This window comes from Dreissena polymorpha, chromosome 4, assembly GCF_020536995.1.
Source record: "Dreissena polymorpha isolate Duluth1 chromosome 4, UMN_Dpol_1.0, whole genome shotgun sequence".
Lineage (NCBI taxonomy): Eukaryota > Metazoa > Mollusca > Bivalvia > Myida > Dreissenidae > Dreissena > Dreissena polymorpha.
In genome coordinates this window covers 87,699,352-87,724,763 of record NC_068358.1, presented here as the reverse complement: position 1 = coordinate 87,724,763, position 25,412 = coordinate 87,699,352, and the positions used below count along the sequence as shown (strand labels likewise).

Genomic DNA, 25,412 nt, shown 5'->3' with positions numbered 1-25,412 from the left:
AAATAGTAATATATCATATCAAAGATATGACAGATTTTAATGTTTAGTGTATTTAAAAATGCATGTACAATTGCTTTATGAAAATACTTTCTCAATTTCCCTGATTTGTCTATATTTGTGATACATTGCATTATATGTATATGCATACATATGATTCAAAGCTGTGTGTAATTGTATATATAAAGGAGGTGTTTAACTCTGAAAAGGAGAACAGTTTTACACCTTTTTTCCTACCTCTTTTTCCGTTCTACCAAAAAGCCATCGGTTTTTCTGCAACAAATCAGTACAAGGTTACACATTTCCGCCTATTGGAAGCTGGTTATAATCAAAACAGATATATTCATTCCATATAATAAGGTTAGTTTCAGGTGAATTTTCAAATGAAATCTTTATCCATGAACAAACTATTCAACCATCCACCCAACTGACTTCAAAAATGTGGTTATTATTTTTTACCCGAATGACATTTAAAAATAGAATAATTGCACAACAATTTTAAAGCTTGCTTAGAACTCATCAAGGTGCATCTACATAATTATGAAGTTTCAAAGTTGTAGGTGGAAGCACTTTTATTTTAGAGCCAATGTTAAGGTTTTAGCACGACGCGTACGGCTGACGAAGAGCTGGCTATGACAATACCTCGGGTTTGCTCCGTAAATGCCGAGCTAAAAAACACAATTTGCTAGATCGCTTATTCTTGGCATAAATGTCATGTCAAAATTAGAGCTGCAACGATTCGATCCGATGCATCACTAATCTATTCGAAATGGGTTGATTCGATTACGATACCAAACCTACCAAATTCGATTTGATTCTTTAACATAGAGACATATATAGACATAGATACGTAAAGCGGGCTGTATTCTGACTACATAATACTGGAAGGTGTAGGTTTTATCTTTACCTGTAATTACGACGCGCACGATTGGTTACTTATTACTTTAGTCATCCAATCAATAAGCAAGTTACGGTCTACTTTCGGCAAAAGCGTCAAAATGGCTTAACAAGTTGTGGCCGACAAATTGAAATTATCAGATGCGTCTAAGAAGCTAAAATCAAAAGTGTCGCAGTATTTTGGGTTTCGGGATGGTAGCCCTCCCATTAAAGCAAAGTATAAACTGTGCTTCACGGATGTGGCATAACTTAAGTCCGGCTCAACCACTAATCTAATGCAACACGTCAAACGCAAACATAACTTTGATTTAGCAAGACTAAGAGATAGCACAAGTGCAACTACTTAAGTCGCCAGCCAGAAAAGTAGTTTTGTTTCTGTTGGGAATTTGTTAAGTTTATTAGAGAATGTGATTTGTACTACAGGATGATTATTTATTTATTTTATATCTTATTGTGTAGTCAACACAATCTTCTAGTCAGAAGTTTTTTATATTGAAACTGAGTCCTAATTTGCTATTCTTTTTTATGTGTTTTATTGAAATATTGACATTTGTAAGACAATTGGCAGTTTCTTACAAAATATTTCTTACAATGTTAATTTAACACACTTTCAACAGTTTTTAAAACACTGTTGAACTAACCAAACTATATCAAACAAACACACAAATGACCAAGATATCTAGTTATACAACACATCTGAACAGAAATGTTAATTTTGAGACAGAAGAGTGAATATATTACAAAACTAGGTTTGAAGATGAATCGAATCGAAAAAAATCGGTATCGGAGTGTCTGAAATCGAAATCGAATCGAGCTGTTGGCGAATCGTTGCAGCTCTAGTCAAAATGCTAGCTTACTATTAAATAACTAAAAAAGTGCCAAACGCATTAGAATTTCTAAGCGACTTCATATATCCCATTGATTTTATATATCCTTTAAAATTGAGAATAACAAGGGCTGTTTGTAAAACATGCATGCCCCCAATATGGGCTCTCCGTTGTAGTGGCAGCCATTGTGTGAATATGTTTTTTGTCACTGTGACCTTGTCCTTTGACCTAGTGACCTGATAATCAATAGGGGTCATCTGCGAGTCATGATCAATGTACCTATGAAGTTTCATGATCCTAGCCATAAGTGTTCTTGAGAAATCATCCGGAAACCATTTTACTATTTCGGGTCACCATGACCTAGACCTTTGTCCTAGTGACCTGAAAATCAATAGGGGTCATCTGCAAGTCATGATCAATCTACCTATCAAGTTTCATGATCCTAAGCATAAGCGTTTTTCAGTTATCATCCGGAAATCATTATACTATTTCGGGTCACCGTGACCTTGACCTTTGACCAAGTGACCTGAAAATCAATAGGGGTCATCTGCGAGTCATGATCAATCTACCTATGAAGTTTCATGATCCTAGCAATAAGCGTTCTTGAGTTATCATCCGGAAACCATTTTACTATTTCGGGTCACCATGACCTTGACCTTTGAAGTAGTCACCTGAAAATCAATAGGGGTCAACTGCTAGTCATGATCAATCTACCTATCAAGTTTCATGATCCTAGGCATAAGATTCTTGAGTTATCATCCGGAAACCATTTTAATATTTCGGGTCACCATGACCTTGACCTTGACCTTTGACCTAGTGACCTGAAAATCAATAGGGGTCATCTGCGAGTCATGATCAATGTACCTATGAAGTTTCATGATCCTAGGCATAAGTGTTCTTGAGTAATCATCCGGAAACCATTTTGCTATTTCGGGTCACCGTGACCTTGACCTTTGACCTAGTAACCTGAAAATCAATAGGGTCATTTGCCAGCAATTATCAATCTACCTACGAAGTTTCATGATCCTAGGCATAAGCGTTCTTGAGTAATCATCCGAAAACCATTTTACTATTTCGGGTCACTGTGACCTTTGACCTAGTGACCTGAAAATCAATAGGGGTCATCTGCGAGTCATGATCAATCTACCTATCAAGTTTCATGATCCTAGGCATAAGCGTTCTTGAGTTATCATCCGGAAACCATTTTACTATTTCGAATCACTGTGACCTTGACCTCGTGACCTGAAAATCAATAGGGGTCATCTGCCAGTCATGATCAATCTACCTATCAAGTTTCATGATCCTAGGCCCAAGCGTTCTTGAGTTATCATCTGGAAACCACCTGGTGGACAGACCGACCGACAGACCAACATGTGCAAAGCAATATACCCCCTCTTCTTCGAAGGGGGGCATAAAAAGGTCTCTGACCATTGGAATGCTTGATTTCACACGGGTAATTATGGCATACTAATTTTACATTAATAAGATGTTTTTAAAGCCACACAACTTATTTGGAATAGTAAATTTAAGTATAAATACGAAACATTTTATCGATGCCAATTAGAATATATCTGGTGGTTACAAGGTAGAAATCCCTCTTTTTTGGCGCTTTAAAACTTAACAAGAGGGCCTGAAAGGCCCAAAGTTGCTCACCTGAGATAACAAGATATTATTGGGACAAATATTCTGACGAAGTTTCACGAAGATCAGAAAATAAATATGGCCTCAAGAGACTGTAAACAAGGTTTTACTATAGCCATATAATGAAAAATGCCCCGCCCCCCTGGCAGCCATGTTTTTCAACCAACTGGCATCATTTTAAAACTCATCCAAGATATTATCGGGATGAATCTTCTGACTCAGTTTCATGAAGATCGGACAGTAAATGTGGCCTCTAGAGTGTTAACAAGATTTTGCTATAGCCATATAAGGAAAAATGCCCAGCCCCTTGGAAGCCATTTTTTTCAAACAAACATAATCATTTTCGAACTCATCCAAGATATCATTGAGACCAATCTTCAGACCAAATTTCATGACGATTGGACAATAAATGTGACCTCAGCTAGAGTGTTAACAAGGTTTTACTATAGCCATAATATATAGCCATCAAAGGAAAATTGCCCCGCCCCTGGTGGCCATGTTTTCAAAGCAACCAAAACCATTTTCGAACTCATCCAAGATATCATTGGGACAAATCTCCTGACCAAGTTTCATGATGATCTGAAAATAAATGTGACCTCTAGAGTGTTAACAAGGTTTTACTATAGCCATATAAGGAAAATAGCCCTGCCCCTGTGGTGGCCATGTTTTTCAACCAACTGGCATCATTTTTTAATTCGTCCAAGATATTATTAAGATGAATTTTCTGACTGAGATTCATATAGATCGGACTATAAATGTGGCCTCTAGAGTGTTAACAAGATTTTACTATAGCCTTATATAGCCATTTAAGGAAAAATGCCCCGCCCCTTGGCGGCAATGTTATTCACGCAAATTTAACCATTTTCAAACTCATCCAAGATATCATTGATACCAATCTTCTGACCATATTTCATCAAGATTGGACAATAAATGTGGCCTCTAGAGTGTTAATAAGGTTTTACTATAGCCATATAAGGAAAAATGCCCAGCCCGCTGGTGGCCATGTTTTTCAACCAACCAGCATCATTTTCGAACTCATCCAAGATATTATTGGGATAAATCTTCTTACTAAGTTTCATGAAGATCAGACAATAAATGTGGCCTCTAGAGTGTTGACAAGATTTTACTATAGCCATATAAGGAAAAATGCCCTGTCCCTTGGCAGCCATGTTTTTCAAGCAAACGTAACCATTTTCGAACTCATCCAAGATATCATTTAAACTAATCTTCTGACCATATTTCATGAAGATTGGACAATAAATGTGGCCTCTAGAGAGTGAACAAGGCAAATGTTGACGTCGCACAACAGACAAAAGGCGATCACAAAAGCTCACCATGAGCACGTTGTGCTCAGGTGAGCTTAAAATAATCGTGTTTGTCGAAATGGACCTATACCTCTAGAAATCCTACTTTCGGTTTTAAAAGCGGTACCATTTGAAAAATAATAAATTACTTGCTAACTAGGCTATAGATTTAATTTTATCTATGCCAATTCGAATATATCTGGTGGTTACAAGGTAGAAATCCATCTTTTTTGCGTTTAAAAACTTAAAAATAATCGCGTTTGTCAAAATTAACGTATACATACAGAAATCCAACTTTGGTTTTAAAAGCAGCACCGTTTGAAAAAGAACAAGCAAATTCATTGAATTGATAGCCCCCGCCATTATACTTCTTGACACAAAAGTTTTCTGGACGGATGGACAACGCTAACGTGCATCATCCTCTTGTCCATATATATACTCATACAAAGTTTCAATGAAATCCGTCAAAGCACTTCCAATATATGGCTTCGGACACACACAAAAAGCATTTTTCAAAGTACAAAGGGCCATAACTCTTATTATCTGATGGTGTACAATGCCATTTGGCGTGCATCATCCTCTTATCCATATATATGCTCATACCAAGTTTAAATGAAATCCGCCAAAGCACTTCCAAGATAGGGCTCCGGACACACAAAAAAAGCATTTTTTCAAAGTACAAAGGGCCATAACTCTTATTATCTGATGGTGTACAATGCCATTTGGCGTGCATCATCCTCTTATCCATATATATACTCATACCAAGTTTCAATGAAATCTTCCAAAGCACTTCCAAGATATGGCTCCGGACACAAAAGTGCCAGACGGAAGGACGAACGGACAATGCCAAAACAATATCCCTCCGCCTATGGCGGGGGATAATAAATTTCTTGCTAACTAGGCTTTAGATTTAATGACATTTTTGCACACTTTCAAATTGCATCTTTGTGTATTGATTAACATGTATTTCACTTCAAGATCAGAGGCAAAGTGTGTGGCTTTAAATAGAAGTAAATCCATAAAATACATGCAGTTTTTAGTTTAGTAGATTTTGTTTCTTATCATAAAACATCAAGATGGCAAATACCTGCATATGCTTTAATAAATATTGCTAGTGAAGTCACTTGAACACGGAAAATTAATATAGTTTATGAGTTCAAAACATGATAGTTTATGTGTTTAAACTAAAAATTTCTTTTTCAACTATGTCTTATCCTATTAAGAGCCCTTTTTCATAAGGGCCATTGCACAAATGTATATGATCAAATTAATTCCCTTCTTGAAAAAGTGTATTTGAAATGCATTAAATGTAGCTGTGTTGGCAGAATATTCTGTCTACATTCAATACACATATAATACACTTAAACATGTAGAAAATGAAATATTAACAAAAAAATGTTGCAATATTTGTTATGCAATTTTTCTGAAAAAATACACGTTTGAACATTTAAATTGACTATTTCTCTTGTTGAAAAATACATTTAAGTGTGTTTTAAATAAATTTTCAAATGAATAAATTTATGTAAAAAAATGTAGGAAACAAGGGCTGTTTGTAAAGCATGCTACCCCCCTTATGGGCTCTACTTGTAGTGACAGCCATTGTGTGAATATGTTTTTTGTCACTGTGACCTTGACCTTTGACCTAGTGACCTGAAAATCAATAGGGGTCATCTGCTAGTCATGATCAATGTACCTATGAAGTTTCATGATCCTAGCCATAAGCTTTCTTGAGTTATCATCAGGAAACCATCTACTATTTTCGGTCAATGTGACCTTGACCTTTGACCTAGTAACCTGAAAATCAATAGGGGTCATTTGCCAGTCATGATCAATGTACCTATCAAGTTTCATGATCCTAGGCCTAAGTGTTCTCGAGTTGCCATCCTGAAACCATTTTACTATTTCGGGTCACCGTGACCTTGACCTTTGACCTAGTGACCTGAAAATCAATAGGGGTCATCTGCGAGTCATGATCAATATACCTATCAAGTTTTATGATCCTAGGCATAAGCGTTCTTGAGTTATAATCCGGAAACCATTTCACTATTTCGGGTCACCATGACCTTGACCTTTGACCTTGTGACCTGAAAATCAATAGGGGTCATCTGCGAGTCATGGTCAATCTACTTATCAAGTTTCATGATCCTAGGCCTAAGCGTTTTTGAGTTATCATCCGGAAACCATTTTACTATTTAGGGTCACCATGACCTTGACCTTTGACCTAGTGACCTGAAAATCAATAGGGGTCATCTGCGAGTCATGATCAATACACCTTTAAAGTTTCATGATCCTTGGCATAAGCGTTCTTGAGTTATCATCCAGAAACCATTTTACCATTTCAGGTCACCGTGACCTTGACCTATGACCTAGTGACCTCAAAATCAATAGGGGTCATCTGCGAGTCATGATCAATGTACCTATGAAGTTTCATGATCCTAGGCCTTAGCGTTCTTGAGTAATCATCCGGAAACCATCTGGTGGACTGACATACGGACGGATGGACTGACCAACAGGAGCAAAACAATATACCCTCTCTTCTTCGCAGGGGGGCATAAAAATAAACAAGTGCATAATATGAGTATTAAATGCCTATTAAATTCATTTAATTGAGATATATTACCTACAGGGATCTATATGGTCAAACGAGATCATGCTTGAGCTAAACAAAGATGGCAGTGTAGATGACAGACTTGACGAATCAATAACTTCACAATTGAGAACTTCTGTTTGAATGTTTGTATGTGAATGCTCATAGCTCATAGATGTATTATTTGAACACCAAGACGTTATAGAAATTACAGTAACGGAAAAGACTCTTTGAATAGCAAATTTTAACTAAACGGCACCAGTATCCAATAACGGGGTTATGGCCCTTTGTATCTTTAAAAAATGCTTGTTAGAGTGTCAAATATAATAGTGTCCAGAAGCATATTGGCGGGGGATATCAATTCAACATATTTGCTTGTAAATAAACAAGAGGGCCATGATGGCCCTGAATCGCTCACCTGACTCATTAAGATCAGATGAAAACTATGACCTCTATTGTCTACACAATGTTTTTCTATGATTTGACCTAGTGACCTAGTTCCTGACTCTAGATGACCCAAATACAATCCCAATCCAGATTTCATCAAGATAAACATTCTGACCACAGTTCATAAATATTGGATGAAAACTGTGACCTCTATTGTCAACACAAGGTTTTTCTATTTATTTGACCTAGATTTTTACCCCAGATGACCCAAATACAATCCCACCCAGATTTCATCAAGAATTCTGACCAAATTTCATAAAGGTTGGATGAAAACTGTGATCTCTAATGTCTACACAAGGTTTTTCTATTATTTGACCTAGTGACCTAGTTTTTGACCCCAGATGACCCAAATAAAATCCCAACCCAGATTTCATCAAGATAAACATTCTGACCAAATTTCATAAAGATTGGATGAAAACTGTGACCTCTATTGTCTACAGAAGGTTGTTCTATTATTTGACCTAGTGACCTTGTTTTTGACCCCAGATGACCCAAATACAATCCCAAACCGGATTTCATCAAGATAAACATTTTGACCAAATTTCATCAAGATTGGATGCAAACTGTGACCTCTACTGTCTACACAAACAAATTGTTGATGGACGGACACACGGACACACGCAGGCACGCACAACGGACGCCGAACATCACACGATCACATAAGCTCACCGTGTCACTTCATGACAGGTGACCTAAAAATATGTGTCGGAGATAAACATGAACAGTTGTGGTTAAAATCCCATAGAAACAAGGGCTGTTTGTAAAACATGCATGCCCCCCTATATGGGCTATAAGTTGTAGTAGCAGCCATTGTGTGAATACGTTTTTTGTCACTGTGAATGGTGGTGGTGGTGGTGGTGGTGGTGGTGGTGGTGGTGGTGTAGTAGTAGTAGTAGTAGTAGTAGTAGTAGTAGTAGTAATAGTAGTTGTAGTAGTAGTAGTAGTAGTAGTAGTAGTAGTAGTAGTAGTAGTAGTAGTAGTCGTAGTAGTAGTCGTCGTCGTCGTCGTCGTAGTAGTCGTAGTAGTCGTAGTAGTCGTCGTCGTCGTCGTAGTGGTAGTAGTAGTAGTAGTAGTAGTAGTCGTCGTCGTCGTAGTAGCAGTCGTGGTAGTAGTAGTCGCCGTAGTCGTAGGTGGTGGTGGTGGTGGTGGTGGTGGTGGTGGTGGTGGTGGTGGTAGTAGTACTAGTAGTAGTAGTAGTAGTAGTCGTAGTAGTAGTCGTAGTCGTAGTAGTCGTAGTAGTAGTCGTAGTCGTAGTAGTAGTAGTAGTAGTAGTAGTAGTAGTAGTCGTAGTAGTAGTAGTAGTAGTAGTAGTAGTAGTAGTAGTAGCAGTAGCAGTAGCAGTAGCAGCATTACAAGACCAATACTTAAGAATGATCAAATGGGAAAAGGTAACATAGCACCGGCAGTAAATATGGGGCTCATTTACAGGTCAGATTTGGAATCTCTGCTGTAAAATGAGATTTTGAATGAATTAAAGGGAGGCAAATCTGTAATAAAAAGAACATGCATAAACCGTAGTTGTTTCCCTTGTTTGAACCATGCTAAATCCTTACAAGTTTGGAAAGAATTGGATGAATAATTTGGACTTTATTGCATAAACACCATTTTCTCAATTCAAGGGGAGGTAATTCTGTACTTCATGGACCAATAATGCTCATTTTTTGTAGGGTTCGTGTCCTCATTGATATAAAGACACTGTGCAAATTTGGAAAGGATCGGACAAAAAATGTGGAAGATTTTTGAAAGTTTTCACAAAAAAGGCAAAAACGAATAAACATGCAAAGTTCAACGAGCTCCTGCGGCCATGTTTTTTGACGAATCAAATTTCTTTGAACAACTTTTTCAGGGTTATCCCTGTGAAATTTTTTGAAAATCTGATGAGCGGTTTCTGACAAGAAGATTTTTTATGGTTTTTACCATATATGGTCATGGCGGCCATCTTGGTTATGTGATCAAATTTTTTTTAACAATTCTTTTGTCCCATGAACAAGGGATGCTCCACATGAAATTTAGTTGAAATTGGCTCAATGGTTTAGTAGAAGAAGATGTTTACAAATTGTTTACAGACGGACGGACGGACGGCCGGACGCTGAGTGATCACAATAGCTCACCTCGAGCTATCGCTCAGGTGAGCTAAAAATTAAACCAATGGAATTGGTTTTTAGGTATCTGAGTGTGCATTTTCATACCAATAGAATTACACATCATTCTAATTATAGCAATAATGAATTTGTACTAATCATACCAACAAATTAAGTTATGCTTAGTGCTTTGCGATGTTTTCACTTTGTTTTTAGTTCTCTTTCTAAAGACCATTTAACAACTTAATATTTAAAACAATTCATGAATTACGTTCCCTATACATTTTCATTATGTGCTTTAATTACCATTGACCAGTTGATGGAAGATACTGCAGAGTTTGGCAGGGAAATAATCCAACAGCAAAGCGGCTCTTTAAGCGCATTTACCTAGAGGACTTACAGTGCCACAAATTCATGGTAAATATTGTCATGCCCTGGGCTAGACAAGTTATTTAATGTTAACCACCTGAAAGTATTTTGTCTTTTTGGAATTTAATATATTGGTCTAAGTCAGTTACACTTTTCTGGATCCTGTGATAACTTTAAAAGTTCTAAGTATTTTTTCATGAAACTTGAAACATGAACAGATGACAATAAGGACATTTTGCACGTCATTTCATGTTGTTTATAATTCTGGTTGCTATGGCAACAAATATATTTAACAAACTTAAAATAGTGAAGTTTAACAGGTAGGGGACCATATTGCTTTGCAATCTCTTGTTATAGTTTGAATGAAAATAACTCTTTGCTTTAGACATTTTTATGATTTTTTATTCTGTAGAGCACATGTGAGCAGTATACAATGTACCTCATACCAAAAAGAACCCGGAGGCAGTGACTGGTGTTCAATATTCTCAGAAGAAAAGGAAAATGGCAGTGGAAGACTTGGACAAACATTTTAAAAAACTAGCCTCTGTGTTAAGCCTGGCAGTATGTGGCTGGTGACATGTTTTATCTTGGTTACTTCTTGTATAAAAAAGACCAGTTATTTATTTTGTGAATTGTATTTTGTGTTTGTTTCTTGTCTTAATTTATTATATTTTTTTTAATTTAGGAATTTGAAACTTGGATAATTGAATAAAGTCCGTGTTCAACATTACTGAGCATAGTATAATAAATAACAAATTTACAACAATTGTTAATTTGTTATGTATTATTATTAACTATGCTCAGTACTTGAATACTGGCTGTCTGCATGGGAATTTGTTTTCTAGAAAGTTGGTTTCAGACTTAAATATTTGAAGTTAACCTTCGGAACTTTCCTAGAATTGTACTGGAACACATCAACTAAAACTGAACTTCTGTTATCATACTGAAAGTGTTCTAGAATTAATAAGGAACAGTTGTTGAACGTTAAAATTTCTGAGAAAAAACTTGAGAACAATTGTGCGTGATGTGTGTGTGTGCATGTAATTGTGTGTGTTTATGAACATATGTGAGAAAGGAAGTATACTTGTCATAAGAGAAATGTAAAATTCTACTTCTATGTTTTATATTGTGCCTTTTATAAGTTTTTCTTTTCTCACCTGTATATGTGTGCATGTTTATGGATGTGTTTTTGAATGTGTGCATGCATGCCTGTGGTTAAGAGAGTTGGTACTTAAAGAAAATGTAAAACCACTCATTTTTGAATATGTACTGTGACTGCACGTGTGTGGTTTATGATTGATGCCATATCTTGTTCTTGTTTAACTTCTATGATGAAACCTTTAGTTACATTCACATTTGTTTTTCAAAATCAATGAAATGCCTTTAATCTATAATCTGTTTTTTTTCTATTTTATTCCAGCATTTTATTAAATTCCATACCTTTTCACGGAATTCCACGGCATTCTATGGAATTCCACGGCATTCTATGGAATTCCACGGCGTTCTATGGAATTCCACGGCGTTCTATGGAATTCCACGGTGTTCTATGGAATTCCATGGTGTTCTAATATTGGAATTCCACGGCGTTCTATGGAATTCCATGGCATTCTATGGAATTCCACGGCATTCTATGGAATTCCACGGCATTCTATGGAATGCCACGGAATTCTATGGAATTCCACGGCATTTTATGGAATTCCATCCCATATCAATTCCCTCTTCTGTTTTTTTTTTCACTTTTCCATTGATTGCATGGAATCGGATGGAAAGTTAGTGCCAATACTCCACGGAATTCCATCAAACGATTTCCATAGAATTCCATATGATTCCGCGGCAGATCTACAGACGGGGCCCTGAATTAACTTAATGTTCTTAGCAGCGCTTATGATTTTGTGGACAAAGTTTCAAGATGATTGGGCAAAGAGTTTGACCTCAGGAGAGCATACCAATACACTAATTTTGTTAGGAGAAAAATAATCCATGTTTCAGGCAGGGATTGTTGTTGGTTTTACCCATCTTTTAATGAAACCAACCTTAAATGTGTATTCTGGTGTGATTCAGGGGTTGAAGAATTCACTCACCCGCTTGCATGTGCGAGTGAAGTTGACGGTTGGGCGAGTAAAATTTGTTAAATACTCGACCGACCGGGCGAGTGCTGTTTTTCAAGTTGAGAAATATAAATTCAGTTCCAGAACTCCTTCCACATCGATACAAATTGCGAACAATTTTTCGAACGAACAAAAAATACATTAAATACACAAAGAAACTGCATTTTTGTTTTGACAATGAAAAATGATGTCACGGGCACAGTAAAAAAAACTTTCTCGAAATTGGCTGCGCTCTTTTCGTTGTTGTCATTGCTCTAAGCTAATCGATTAAAAATGAATAAAACTGTTAAATATATTGGTCATTCCGTGAATTTTAATGTAAATATCAATAAAACAATATTACATCACTGGTTAATTATAAAACTTCTTATATTTAATTAAAAATAAACAGACAAAAATAATTATTAATAAACAGAATAATTCAGAATTTCATGAACAGAAGCCTTAGGCAAAATTTACCATATTGTAACCGTTTGTCAATCAAGCGTGTCTTTCAGTAAATGTTTGTCTGAAATATTAAAATGGAAAAGGGTTCTATTTTAAAATATCTGCAAGGTGGTGGCGACAGGGAACAGAAAGAATTAAAAACGTTGTCAAAACAAGAAGCGGAAAGAATTGAGAAAAGGAAAGAGGTGCAGAAAACGTAAGGAAAGCAAATATAATCCATCAGATAATGTAGATAATTTGTTTGCAGTTTAGTGTCACTATTTTAAGTAGGTTTAGAAGGTTCTGGTTGATCATAACTATAAATATAGATATCTATTTTTTTAATGCAGGGCGAGTAGATTAAAGTGAAGGGCGAGTGGATTGTCAGGCCTACTCGCCCTACAGGGCGAGTGGCTCTGGAAAAATTCTTCAACCCCTGTAATTTCATCCACAAATGACAATTGTTAAGCCATTTTTTTATTTGATTTCTTATGTTTGAAAGGACTAATCAAAAGTGTTCTGAGAATATAGTTGAAATAGTTGTGAAGATCACAATAACTAGCTACCCGAGTTTCAACAAAAATTGACTTGAATTTTAACATGACTGAAAATTAGTTTAGCAAAAATATTTCTGTACTGCGAAAGTTTTGTTAAAAAGTGCTAATTAAGCTCCAGATTCAATGACTATACAGACAACAAACAACCAATGACTACAACTGCCCACCACAGGGACTTAATGGGGTGAGCTGATAATGACAATCACACTTCAATTTTCTAAATGTCAATGCTCCAGAAGATCTGTATACAATCACAATAACTCATCTCTGGGCATTGATTACAGACAACATGGAGAAGAACACTCAGCCATGTTGATGAAAGTATTTCTGACCAGTACACCAGATGCCTTTAACCCTTTGCATGCTGGGAAATTTGTCGTCTGCTAAAAAGTCGTCTGCTGAATTTCTAAAACTAGCATTTTCTTCGTTTTTTTTTTCAAAGAATACTATTAGAATAGCAAACAGTTTGGATCCAGATGAGACACCACGTTCTATGGCGTCTCATCTGGATCCAAACTGTTTGCAAAGGCCTTCAAAATTCGGTTCCTGCACTGAAAGAGTTAATACCTATTAAGTTTTTTTTCCGGTGTGGGGGGCTGGACTTTTTATAGGGAACAAAATAGTGCAAATAGCAGGGGGAGGGGGGGGGGGGGGTAATTTAGTTTGGGAGAATTATTACAACTATAAAAAGTACACGCTTCAGAATAAGGCCATAGAACATAAATAACTAGATTCTCATCCTAATTTTGGGGAAAATTGGGCGGGTGGGTGGGTTTTTATTTTTTATTTCATTTTATGTGTTGGACCTATATATAAGTAATGAAATGTTCAGTAATTTCCTGGTTTATATGCATAACGCCTATATGTATGTATGTATATTAAATTATATAGAATAAAAGAAAAACATTATCAGCATTTGACTATTGTGTTTTATTTTACCCTTTTAATATCATGTTAAACATATTATGACATTCAATAAAACATTGACTAGACAAAACATTGACTAGACAAAGTATTAAAGAAAATACAAATCTGTAACAGAACCCTTTACATTGTTGTTTCAGTATGACTAGATATCATTGATTAAAACATGGTATGCATTCAATAGACAGCATTGACTATTTCAAGTTTAGTTTGTATTTATTGGATGAAGATGTTGAGAATGAAGATGATAACATTTAATATGGAAACTTTCAGGGGTGTCTCAAATACTAAAGTCAGTAAAATTTCCTAGACAGCCGACAGTTTGACTAACTGTAACATCGGGTGACAGCTGTGTCAATTTAAATTTATTTCGGCCGACGAAGGCACAGACGATTTTAGGATGGTCAACTTTCAATGGGGCTTGATCATACGAACCACAAATTAATTCATCGTACAGGTCCGCGAGAGTTAAAGATTCTGCACATTTTGACACCCCCTACCAATCTTTTACGGTTGTAACGCCGTTTCTCCACCTCAAATAAGAAACATTTTGTTGTTGATTTCGCTCGATCACTTAAATTTCAGACGACGCTCGTACACCGTTATAACTTGATAGGCGTCTCTGAGACATTGAGTTGCCGATTCGCACTTTGCTATTTTCGTACTCATTCAGCCGTTTCGTCCTCAGTATTTTGCGGCTCAAATTTTTTTTTACAGATTTTTTTTCAAAATAAAAAAACGTTCGGGCAGGACGATTTTCGATGGGCGGGCGGGGATGAGAATCTAGGAATTTATTTTCTATAGCCTAAGAGATATGTTAGTTATTATTGGTAGATAAATCAGCTTTTCAAAGTAAAGAACATTATCATTTCAAAGTCAAAGCCATTGGGCCATCCTTAAAAATTCTTTTGTTTGGCATAACCCGACCGACCCACTAAAATCGGCCCAACTGAATTTTTTTTTTGTTACTTTCCAAAAAAATTTTTTTTTTTGCTCGCCGAAAATTCTTTCCGCTAAATTTTTCCTTTCCGCTTGTTATCCTTTTCGGTTATTTGCGTCATTTAATTGAATGCTCTTTCATGGATATCTAGAATAGTAATAAACAAAACGCGTACCGGTATTTATTTGAGTCGCCTATTTATTTGACATATGCATATGCAATTAATTAGACTTTAAATACAATTAAACCGCTCCTGTTTTTCTCGTATCCCTTTAATTAAAATACGCTGCTGTCATTTAGGATAGTTTGGGAGTAAAAAAACAAATTAATTTTCAATTCAATTTTGGCAATCGGCAGAGATGTGTAATATTATCGCCATATAACTAATTATTTTATTATCACTCTTTAATTCAGATAGGTAAATATTCGGTAGAAAGATAAAAAAATGGTCAGATTAGAAATATTTATTTACGGGTATTGTCACGTTTTTGTTTCATTTGCTTATCTCTTTATACGACTTTCCGACCGGTCGCTATTTTGGAGGCAGACGGCGATATTAAATGTGTTTTCAAATTATACAACATCTGCGCATGAATGACCAAATATTATCCGAAAGCTCCACCCCTCCTCACGTTTCATTCGACAACGTCATGTCATGTGTAAGCGAGCTCAATGCTGATTGGCCGGCTACCATTTTCACTTCATTAACAATAAGGTCAAGCAATGTCTAATCGGGTACAGACCGGGTTTTGTTAACTGTTCAAATTGCAAATACTTTCCCTGAAACAAGGAGACAAATATAGAAAACCAGTCCGGATTAAAATGGCGGATGTTTTCAACGAAATTTTACTAGATTTTCGCATTTTCGCAATTTAGATTTTTCTTGAGCCAAATTCTCAATATTTTCGCAAATGACTCAAATGGCGAACGACAGCGCGATCATTGCAAACATGTTATTATTGGAATGAATGCTCACTATTACAGCGCTCGCGCTGTTGTCGCCAAAGCGAAAGTATAGCGAATTTGGCTCAAGAAAAATATAATTTGCGAATATGCTTAAATCTCGTTAAATTTTATTGAAACCATCAGCCATTTTAATCCAGAGTGTTTTTTTTATAACTATTTTTCTCTTTGTTTCCATGAACAATTTGAAGCGCATATGGTAGCTGGCCAATCAACATTGAGTTCGCTATTGGGTAATATTCGGTCATTTATGCGCAGATTATGGAATACACAGTTGATATTGTCGTCTGCCTACAATATAATGGCCGATGGCAAAAGTCGTATAAAAAAAAAGCAAATGAAAAGAAGCGTAACACTCAATAAATTATTTTAAAGCTGATCACTTTACAAATTTCTACATACTATCGATCTGAATTAAAGGATGATAATTAAATAATTAGTTACATGTTGAAGATGTTGCACCTTTCTGTTCTTGATTGAAATTAAAATGTTATACTAGTAATTACTTTGTTGTTTTTTACTCACAAACTATGCAATTGTAAAGTAATATGTCAACCAAATAGTATATTAATTAGTATTTGCTAGCTTACTTGTTTTCATTTTCTGTAGTCAAACGATATGCACATTTTATTTCATGTGCAAAATGCGTACAATTTTTCAGACTGTCGTCTTCAGATAAAGTATTTTCACCAATTATATTATATTTTCAAAGTTCTTTTTAGAAAAAATAGACTTACGAATACACATGCGGTGATACGGACGGTGCAAAAATCTTTACCAGAGGCGGAAGATTTGGAGCTTTATTTGATAATAACCTTTCAGATTGGTATATGTTGGAGTTCAATGTCAGAAAAAAAACACTAAAAAAATAAATATAATCCCTACCTACCTATCCACCCAAATTTACCTGGGTCGGGTTATGCCAAACAAACAATTTTTTAAGGATGGCCTTGGCGCAGAAAATAATCTTGGTGTAAAATTGTTTTGATCATGTTCCTCTCATTCAATAGTGTAGTCAGTTTTAACTTGAATTTTCTTGAAAATGGTCACTTCATGGTGACGACAATTTCACACTTAATGACCTACTTACATTGTTAATTGTGTCCATCCGAGACAATCAGAGTCAACATGTCAACACCTTCATGTTAAACTCAAAGCATTGGCGATGAAAAATAAACTTTGTAACTTTGTTTTGATTATGTCAATATTAAGGAAATTCATAGAATGCTCTAAATGTACTACACGACTAGAATTTGTTCACTTCATGATCAAAAGAATTGAATACTTTCACTGACCGTTTTTAACAATGTTTTGAACATTTGTATATCAAAACTTATTTTTGTTCTTTCCAAATCAATGAAACATTAGGTTATTTCATTGTCAAAATTCAGTGCAACATATTGATTCTGATTGCATATTTTTACATTGAAGTAGGCTAGTATTCCATCTGTCTGTATCCGCCTCCGCATATCCGCATAAGAAATAGAACAAGTTGAAATGCACTGCTCTTATTCCATTCATCTGCATCCGAATATCCGCATGCGCAAAAGGCGTCCGCAAAAGAACGCTCAAGTGAGCATTCTAATGCGGATGCGGACAAGATGCGGAGGGCATTTAGCACAATAAGAGGAAAGCTGTCATCTCAAAAATCAGCTGAAAACTAATTGAATTCGTGAAAAATTACCCTGAATAATTTAACCAACGCAGTTCTGCATATCGGGACTCTGATTTCACTTCAAATGTTTGGAAAAGCATAGCCAAGGCACTAGAAGAAGATCTTTCAGGTATTAACCATTTTATTATTTTACAGGCAGAATGATGATTTGTACCTTATATCTACCTTAATTCACGCTTGTCCTTCATAATAATTATCTAATTTATAATTTTCAGTGTTATCCATATAATGTACGTAACAAAAGAAAGATACGTTTGACGTATGCGGATAAATGGAATATAGCGTCCGTATTATGATTTTGCAGATCAGGATGCGGATGCGGATACGGATACTAGCCGTACTGGGAAGATGAAGCTTACAGTATGGTATGTAATTATCAAATGACTTGTTATTGGTGTGGATGCTAATATAAGATGTTCCATTTTGTACACACTATTATGATTTTCACACACTTAACTTTTATATCAAGTTGTTTTTTCAACGATGCATTTTTACCTATTGTATTTATAAATTATGACAAACAAGCAAATTCGTTGAATTGATATCTCCCGCCAATATGCTTCTGGACACAAAAATGTCATATTTGACACTCAAAAAAGCATTTTTTCAAGATACAAAGGGCCATAACTCCATTATTAACAGATGGTGTACAATGCCATTTGGCATGCATCATCCTCTTATCCATATATATACTCATACCAAGTTTCAATGAAATCCCCCAAAGCACTTCCAAGAATGGCTCCTGACACACAAAAAATGCATATTTTCATGATACAAAGGGCCATAACTCTGTTATTAACAGATGGTGTATAATGCCATTTGGCGTGCATCATCCTCTTATCCATATATATACTCATACCAAGTTTCAATGAAATCCGCCGAAGCAATTCCAAGATATGGCCCCCTACGGACGGAAGGACAGAAAGGTGGACGGACAACGCCAAAACAATATATCTCCCCCTATGGCGGGGATAATTATAAGTAAACTAGACACTTGCATATGTAATTACATCATCAGGGGTGTGATTGAGGCAAAGTCAGAGGGGAGGAAAATTCTGTCCACTGATTTTGACTACGCGAATGGCGCGCATAATGCAATGACAAACCTTAAAACAGACATTAAAACAAACAACTTCTTGAACTTCATAACAATATTTCTTTAAAACAAGAGGTCCAAGATGGCCCTAGTTCGCTCACCTGAGAGGAGTCGGTTCATTCAATCTTTACCAAATGTCAAACTTGACATAGATATTGTCCAGACAAACATCCTGGTCAAGTTTCATGATTATTTCATTTGCGAGTCATGATCAATGTGCCTATGAAATCATGATCCTAGGCATAAGCATTCTTGAGTTATCATCCGGAAACCATTTTTCTAAGTTGAGTCACCGTGACCTTTACAGCCATTGTGTGAATACGTTTTTTGGAACTGTGACCTTGACCTTTGACCTAGTGACCTGATAATCAATAGGGGTCATCTGCGTGTCATGATAAATATACCTATGAAGTTTCATGAACCTAGGCATAAGCGTTCTTGAGTTATCATCCAGAAACCATTTTACTATTTCAGGTCACCATGACCTTGACCTTTGACCTAGTGACCTGAAAATCATAAGGGGTCATCTGCGAGTCATGATCATTGTTCCTATGAAGTTTCATGTTCCTAGGCATAAGCGTTCTTGAGTTAACATCCAGAAACCATTTTACTATTTCAGGTCACTGTGACCTTGACCTTTGACCTAGTGACCTGAAAATCAATAGGGGTCATCTTCCAGTTATGATAAATGTACCTATGAAGTTTCATGATCCTAGGCATAAGCGTTCTTGAGTTATCATTCGAAAACCATTTTACTATTTCGAGTCATGACCTTGACCTTTGACCCTAGTGACCTGAAAATCAGTAGAGGTCATCTCAGGTTATGATCAATGTACCTATGAAGTTTCATGATCCTAGGCATAAGCGTTCTTGAGTTATCATCCGGAAACCATTTTACTATTTCGGGTCATCGTGACCTTGACCTTTGGCCTAGTGACCTGAAATTCAATAGGGGTTATCTGCGAGTCATGATCAATGTATCTATGAAGTTTCATGATCCTAGGCATTAGTGTTCTTGAGTTATCATCCGGAAACCATTTTACTATTTCGGGTCATCGTGACCTTGACCTTTGACCTAGTGACCTGAAAATCAATAGGGGTCATCTGCGAGTCATGATCAATGTACCTATGAAGTTTCATGATCCTTGGCATAAGCGCTCTTGAGTTTGAGTTATCATCCGGAAACCATCTGGAAGGAGGGGGGGGGGGGGGGGCATAATAAGAAAACTGCCCCCCTCCCAGCAGCCATGTTATTCAACTGACCAGAACCATTTTTTAACTGGACTCTCGTAACAAGGAAACAAATGTTCTGTGCAAATTTCATGAAAATTGGCCCAAAAATGTGACTTCTACTGTGTTGACATTTTCACTATATACATATAGAGAAAAATGCCCCGCCCACTGGCGGCCATGTTTTTTTACTGATCCCGACCATTTTCAATCTTGTCCTAGATATCAATAAAACCAATGTTTTGAAAATCTTTCATGATGATTGGGCAAAAATTGTGACTTCTAGAGTGTTTACAAGGTTTCTCTATAGCCAAATAGGGAAAACTACCACTACCCGTCTGTAGATCTGCCATAGTCATTAGCACTTTTCTATGGAATTCCATACAAAATATTATGGAATTCTACGGAAATCGATGGAAATCCATGGAATTTGGTGGAATTCCATCCACTTGCCAATTTTCCATCTGAAGCTGTTATGGAATTCCACGGAATCTTGACTAAAATTCCATGCATTTCCACGGAATGTATGGAAAACACCATGGAAAGTTGGACTTAGCCATTTTTTCAACGGAAATCGTTATGGAAAATAACTTATAAATTTTCTTGGATGGAAATCAATGGAAAATAAAATAAAATTTTCGCTGGTTGTCTGAAATGTATTTGTAGTTTAATACATGTATGAATTTATTTGCATCATGTATTTTGTATTTAAAAGTAAATGCAATAAAGATAATTATAAATTTGTTCTAGAAATTGGAACAGTTCTGGAACTGTTCCATATTTTTGTTCTAAAACATATGTTCTGGAATTGTTCCAAAACAGTTTTTTTAGAATAAATCCAGAACATTTGTGGAAAATGGCGTAGGACTGAAACTGTTCCAATAATTTCAAGAACCTTTTTAGAACATTTCAAGGACAAATATGGTCAAAAATTTCTAAAAATGTTTTAAAATGTAGGTCTAGAACACATCTAGAACACTTTAAGAACCAGTAAGTTCTACAAAAGTTCTAATGGGGAATAAGAACACATATAGAGCACCTTACACTTACAAATAGCCAAATAGACTTCATAGTAGGGACAGCAGCAGCAGCAGTAGTAGTAGTAGTTGTAGATGTATTAGGTGTATTAGTAGTAGTAGTTGTTGTTGTTGTAGTAGGTGTTGTTGTTGTAGTAATTGATGTAGTAGCAGTAGTGTTTTTTATATCAGTAGAGGTTGTGGTGGTAGTAGTAGTAGTAGAAGTAGTAGCATTAACAGTTTCTGTAGCAATAGTAGTAGCAATAGAAGTAGCAGTAGTAGCAGTTGTTGCTGTAGTAGCAGTTGTTGCTGCTGCTGTTGCTGCTGTTGTTGTTGCTGCTGTTGTTGTTGCTGTTGCTGCTGTTATTGTTGCTGTTGTTGTTGGTGGTGGTGTTGTTGATGCTGTAGTAATTAAAGTAGTATACGTTCTGCAGAAGTAGGAGTAGATGTTACTTTCAAAGTAATTTCTACAAGTTTAAATTCCTTAACCCCGTCCAAGTGGTATACACACTGTTTTTTCTCAATATCAAACTCAGCCAGTCCAGGTTGTCAAATAACAATCTATCTGATAAGCCAAGCATGTGTTGTACATCAGATGTTGGGTATGTTTGCTGCAAATCTATTGGTTATAAGATATAACAGCCTTTTCTAATTGGCTGAATTCAAATACAGAAAGTTTACCTGTTAGATTGAAACATGAAACATGGTGGACAATGTACTGGTTTAACTTGTTAAAATAAAGTTAAAGAAATTTAACAAACAGAAGAGTTCATTAGTTTTTCCATTAAAAACACTTTCTTAAAATACTTATGTATTTATGTCATTTGGAAAGTGACATGAAATATTGCTAAAGAGTGATGCATACAGTGTTTGAGCAGTCTGTCTAGGAATAGAACAACAACTGAAGGTTTGTGATTTTTATTATTTCTAAATATTCCTTTAAATTTAATCTTCTTATGACATTATTGTAGACCTTTTTATGTGATATTTTGAGGTTTTAGTATGGCAAATATTAGTTTAAAAGCAGCTGTCACCCAAATTTTCATTTAGTGGAGTTTGCAGGTTGAAAAAAGAAGTAATAAGACCTATGTGGAGAAATTAATAACGTTGAATATAGTATCGGAATTTTATCATGCAAGGTTATGGAACTGCAGGCTAAGGAAGTTATGTACTGTGCATGTTGAGCACTCAATGCTCATTTATGGTGTTAATGTTTATTATAATGCCTCGCCATAGGCGGAGGGATATTGTTTTGGCGTTGTCTGTCCGTCCTTCCATCTGTCCGTCTTTCCATCCGTCCGTAGCCATATCTTGGAAGTGCTTTGGCAGATTTCACTGAAACTTGGTATGAGTATGTATATGGATAAGAGGATGATGCATGCCAAATGGCCTTGTACACCATTAGTTAATAATAGAGTTATGGCCCTTTGTATCTTGAAAAAATGCTTTTTTGTGTGTCCAAGGCCATATCCTGGAAGTGCTTTGGCGGATTTCATTGAAACCTGGTTCGAGTATATATATATAGATAAGAGGATGATGCACGCCAAATGGAATTGTACACCATCTGTTAAAAACGGGGTTATGGCCCTTTGTATCTTTAAAAAATGCTTGTTTGAGTGTCAAATATAATACTTATGTGTCCAGAAGCATGTTGGCGGGGGATATCAATTCAACGTATTTGCTTGTAAATAAAAAATTAGACCAATGGAATTGGTTTTAAGGTATCTGAGTGTGCATTTTCATACCAATAGAATAACACATCATTCTAATTATATCAATAATAAATTTGTACTAATCATACCAACAAATTTAAGTTATGCTTAGTGCTTTGCGATGTATTCACTTCGTTTTTAGTTCTCTTTCTAAAGACCATTTAACAACTTAATATTTAAAACAATTCATGAATTACGTTCCCTATACATTTTCATTATGTGCTTTAATTACCATTGACCAGTTGATGGAAGATACTGCAGAGTTTGGCAGGGAAATAATCCAACAGCAAAGCGGCTCTTTAAGCGCATTTACCTAGAGGACTTACAGGGCCACAAATTCATGGTAAATATTGTCATGCCCTGGGCTAGATAAGTTATTTAATGTTAACCACCTGAAAGTATTTTGTCTTTTTGGAATTCAATATATTGGTCTAAGTCAGTTACACTTTTCTGGATCCTGGGATAACTTTAAAAGTTCTAAGTATTTTTTCATGAAACTTGAAACATGAACAGATGACAATAAGGACATTTTGCACGTCATTTCATGTTGTTTATAATGCAAGAATTCTGGTTGCTATGGCAATAAATATATTTAACAAACTTAAAATAGTGAAGTTTAACAGGTAGGGGACCATATTGCTTTGCAATCTTTTGCTATAGTTTGAATGTAAATAACTCTTTGCTTTAGACATTTTTATGGTTTTTTATTCTGTAGAGCACATGTGAGCAGTATACAATGTACGTCATACCAAAAAGGACCCGTAGGCAGTGACTGGTGTTCAATATTCTCAGAAGAAAAGGAAAATGGCAGTGGAAGACTTGGACAAACATTTTTAAAAACTAGCCTCTGTGTTAAGCCTGGCAGTCTGTGGCTGGTGACATGTTTTATTTTGGTTACTTCTTGTATAAAAAAGACCAGTTATTTATTTTGTGAATTGTATTTTGTGTTTGTTTTTTGTCTTAATTTATTTGTTGTTTTTTTTTATTGAGGAATTTGAAACTTGGATAATTGAATTAAGTCCGTGTTCAACAGTACTGAGCATAGTATAATAAATAACAAATTTACATTCAGTTGTTAATTTGTTATGTATTATTATTAACTATGCTCAGTACTTGAATACTGGCTGTCTGCATGGGAATTTGTTTTCTAGAAAGTTGGTTTCAGACTTAAATATTTGAAGTTAACCTTCGGAACTTTTCTAGAATTGTACTGGAACACATCAACTAGAACTGAACTTCTGTTATCATACTGAAAGTGTTCTAGAATTAATAAGGAACAGTTGTTGAACGTTAAAATTTATGAGAAAAAACTCTAGAACAATTGTGCGTTATGTGTGTGTGCATGTAATTGTGTGTGTTTATGAACATATGTGAGAAAGGAAGTATACTTGTCATAAGAGAAATGTAAAATTCTACTTCTATGTTTTATATTGTGCCTTTTATAAGTTTTTCTTTTCTCACCTGTATATGCGTGCATGTTTATGGATGTGTTTTTGAATGTGTGCATGCATGCCTGTGGTTAAGAGAGTTGGTACTTTATGAAAATGTAAAACCACTCATTTTTTAATATGTACTGTGACTGCATGTGTGTGGTTAATGATTGATGCCAGATCTTGTTCTTGTTTAACTTCTATGATGAAACCTTTAGTTACATTCACATTTGTTTTTAAAAATCAATAAAATGCCTTTGATCTATAATCTTTTTTTTTCTATTTTATTCCAGCTTTTTATTAAATTCCATAGCTTTTCACGGAATTCCACGGCATTCTATGGAATTCCACGGCATTCTATGGAATTCCACGGCATTCTATGGAATTCCACGGCGTTCTATGGAATTCCACGGCGTTCTATGGAAATCCACGGCATTCTATGGAATTCCACGGCATTCTATGGAATTCCACGGCATTCTATGGAATTCCACGGCATTATATGGAATGCCACGGCATTCTATGGAATTCCACGGCATTTTATGGAATTCCATCCCATATCAAGTCCCCCTTCTGTTTTTTTTCACTTTTCCATTGATTGCATGGAATCGGATGGAAAGTTAGTGCCAATACTCCACGGAATTCCATCTAACGATTTCCATATGATTCCACGGCAGATCTACAGACGGGCATATACATATAGAGAAATGCCCCGCCCACTGGTGGCCATGTTTTTTCACAGATCTCGACCATTTTCGAAATCGTCTAAGACATCAATTGAATCAATGTTTTGACCAACTTTCATGATGATTGGGCAAAAATTGTGACTTCTAGAGTGTTTACAAGGTTTCTCCATAGCCAAATAAGGAAAACTGCCCCGCCCACTGGCGTCCATGTTTTTCAACGGATCGGAACCACTTTTGAACTCAACAAAGATATCATTAAGACAAACATTTTGACAAAGTTACATGAAGATTGGGCATGAAATGTGACTTCTACAGTGTTTACAAGGTTTTTCTCTTTTTTTTACCTAGTGACCTAGTTTTTGACCTGGCACAACCCAGTTTCGAACTCGGTCGTGATTTCATTGCGACAAAGCTTCTGACCAAGTTTCATGAAGATGGGACAAGAAATGTGGCCTTTAGAGTGTTTACGCGCAAATGTTAACTGACGGACGGATGGACGGAC

At 35.9% G+C, this 25,412-nt stretch overlaps 1 protein-coding gene across 6 annotated transcripts in view; it reads right to left on the bottom strand.

Moving 5' to 3' along the window:
* LOC127877394 (transient receptor potential cation channel subfamily M member 3-like) overlaps positions 1-25,412 on the bottom strand; it is a 279,970-nt gene that overhangs the window by 195,864 nt on the left and 58,694 nt on the right. For 5 of the 6 annotated variants that reach the window (XM_052423217.1, XM_052423218.1, XM_052423216.1 and 2 more), the window contains one exon: positions 235-270. The exons of the other annotated variant lie outside the window; for it this stretch is intronic. In XM_052423217.1, the coding sequence (XP_052279177.1) occupies positions 235-270 (36 nt within the window). The remainder of the gene's footprint in view (positions 1-234; positions 271-25,412) is intronic. 6 annotated transcript variants of the gene reach the window in all.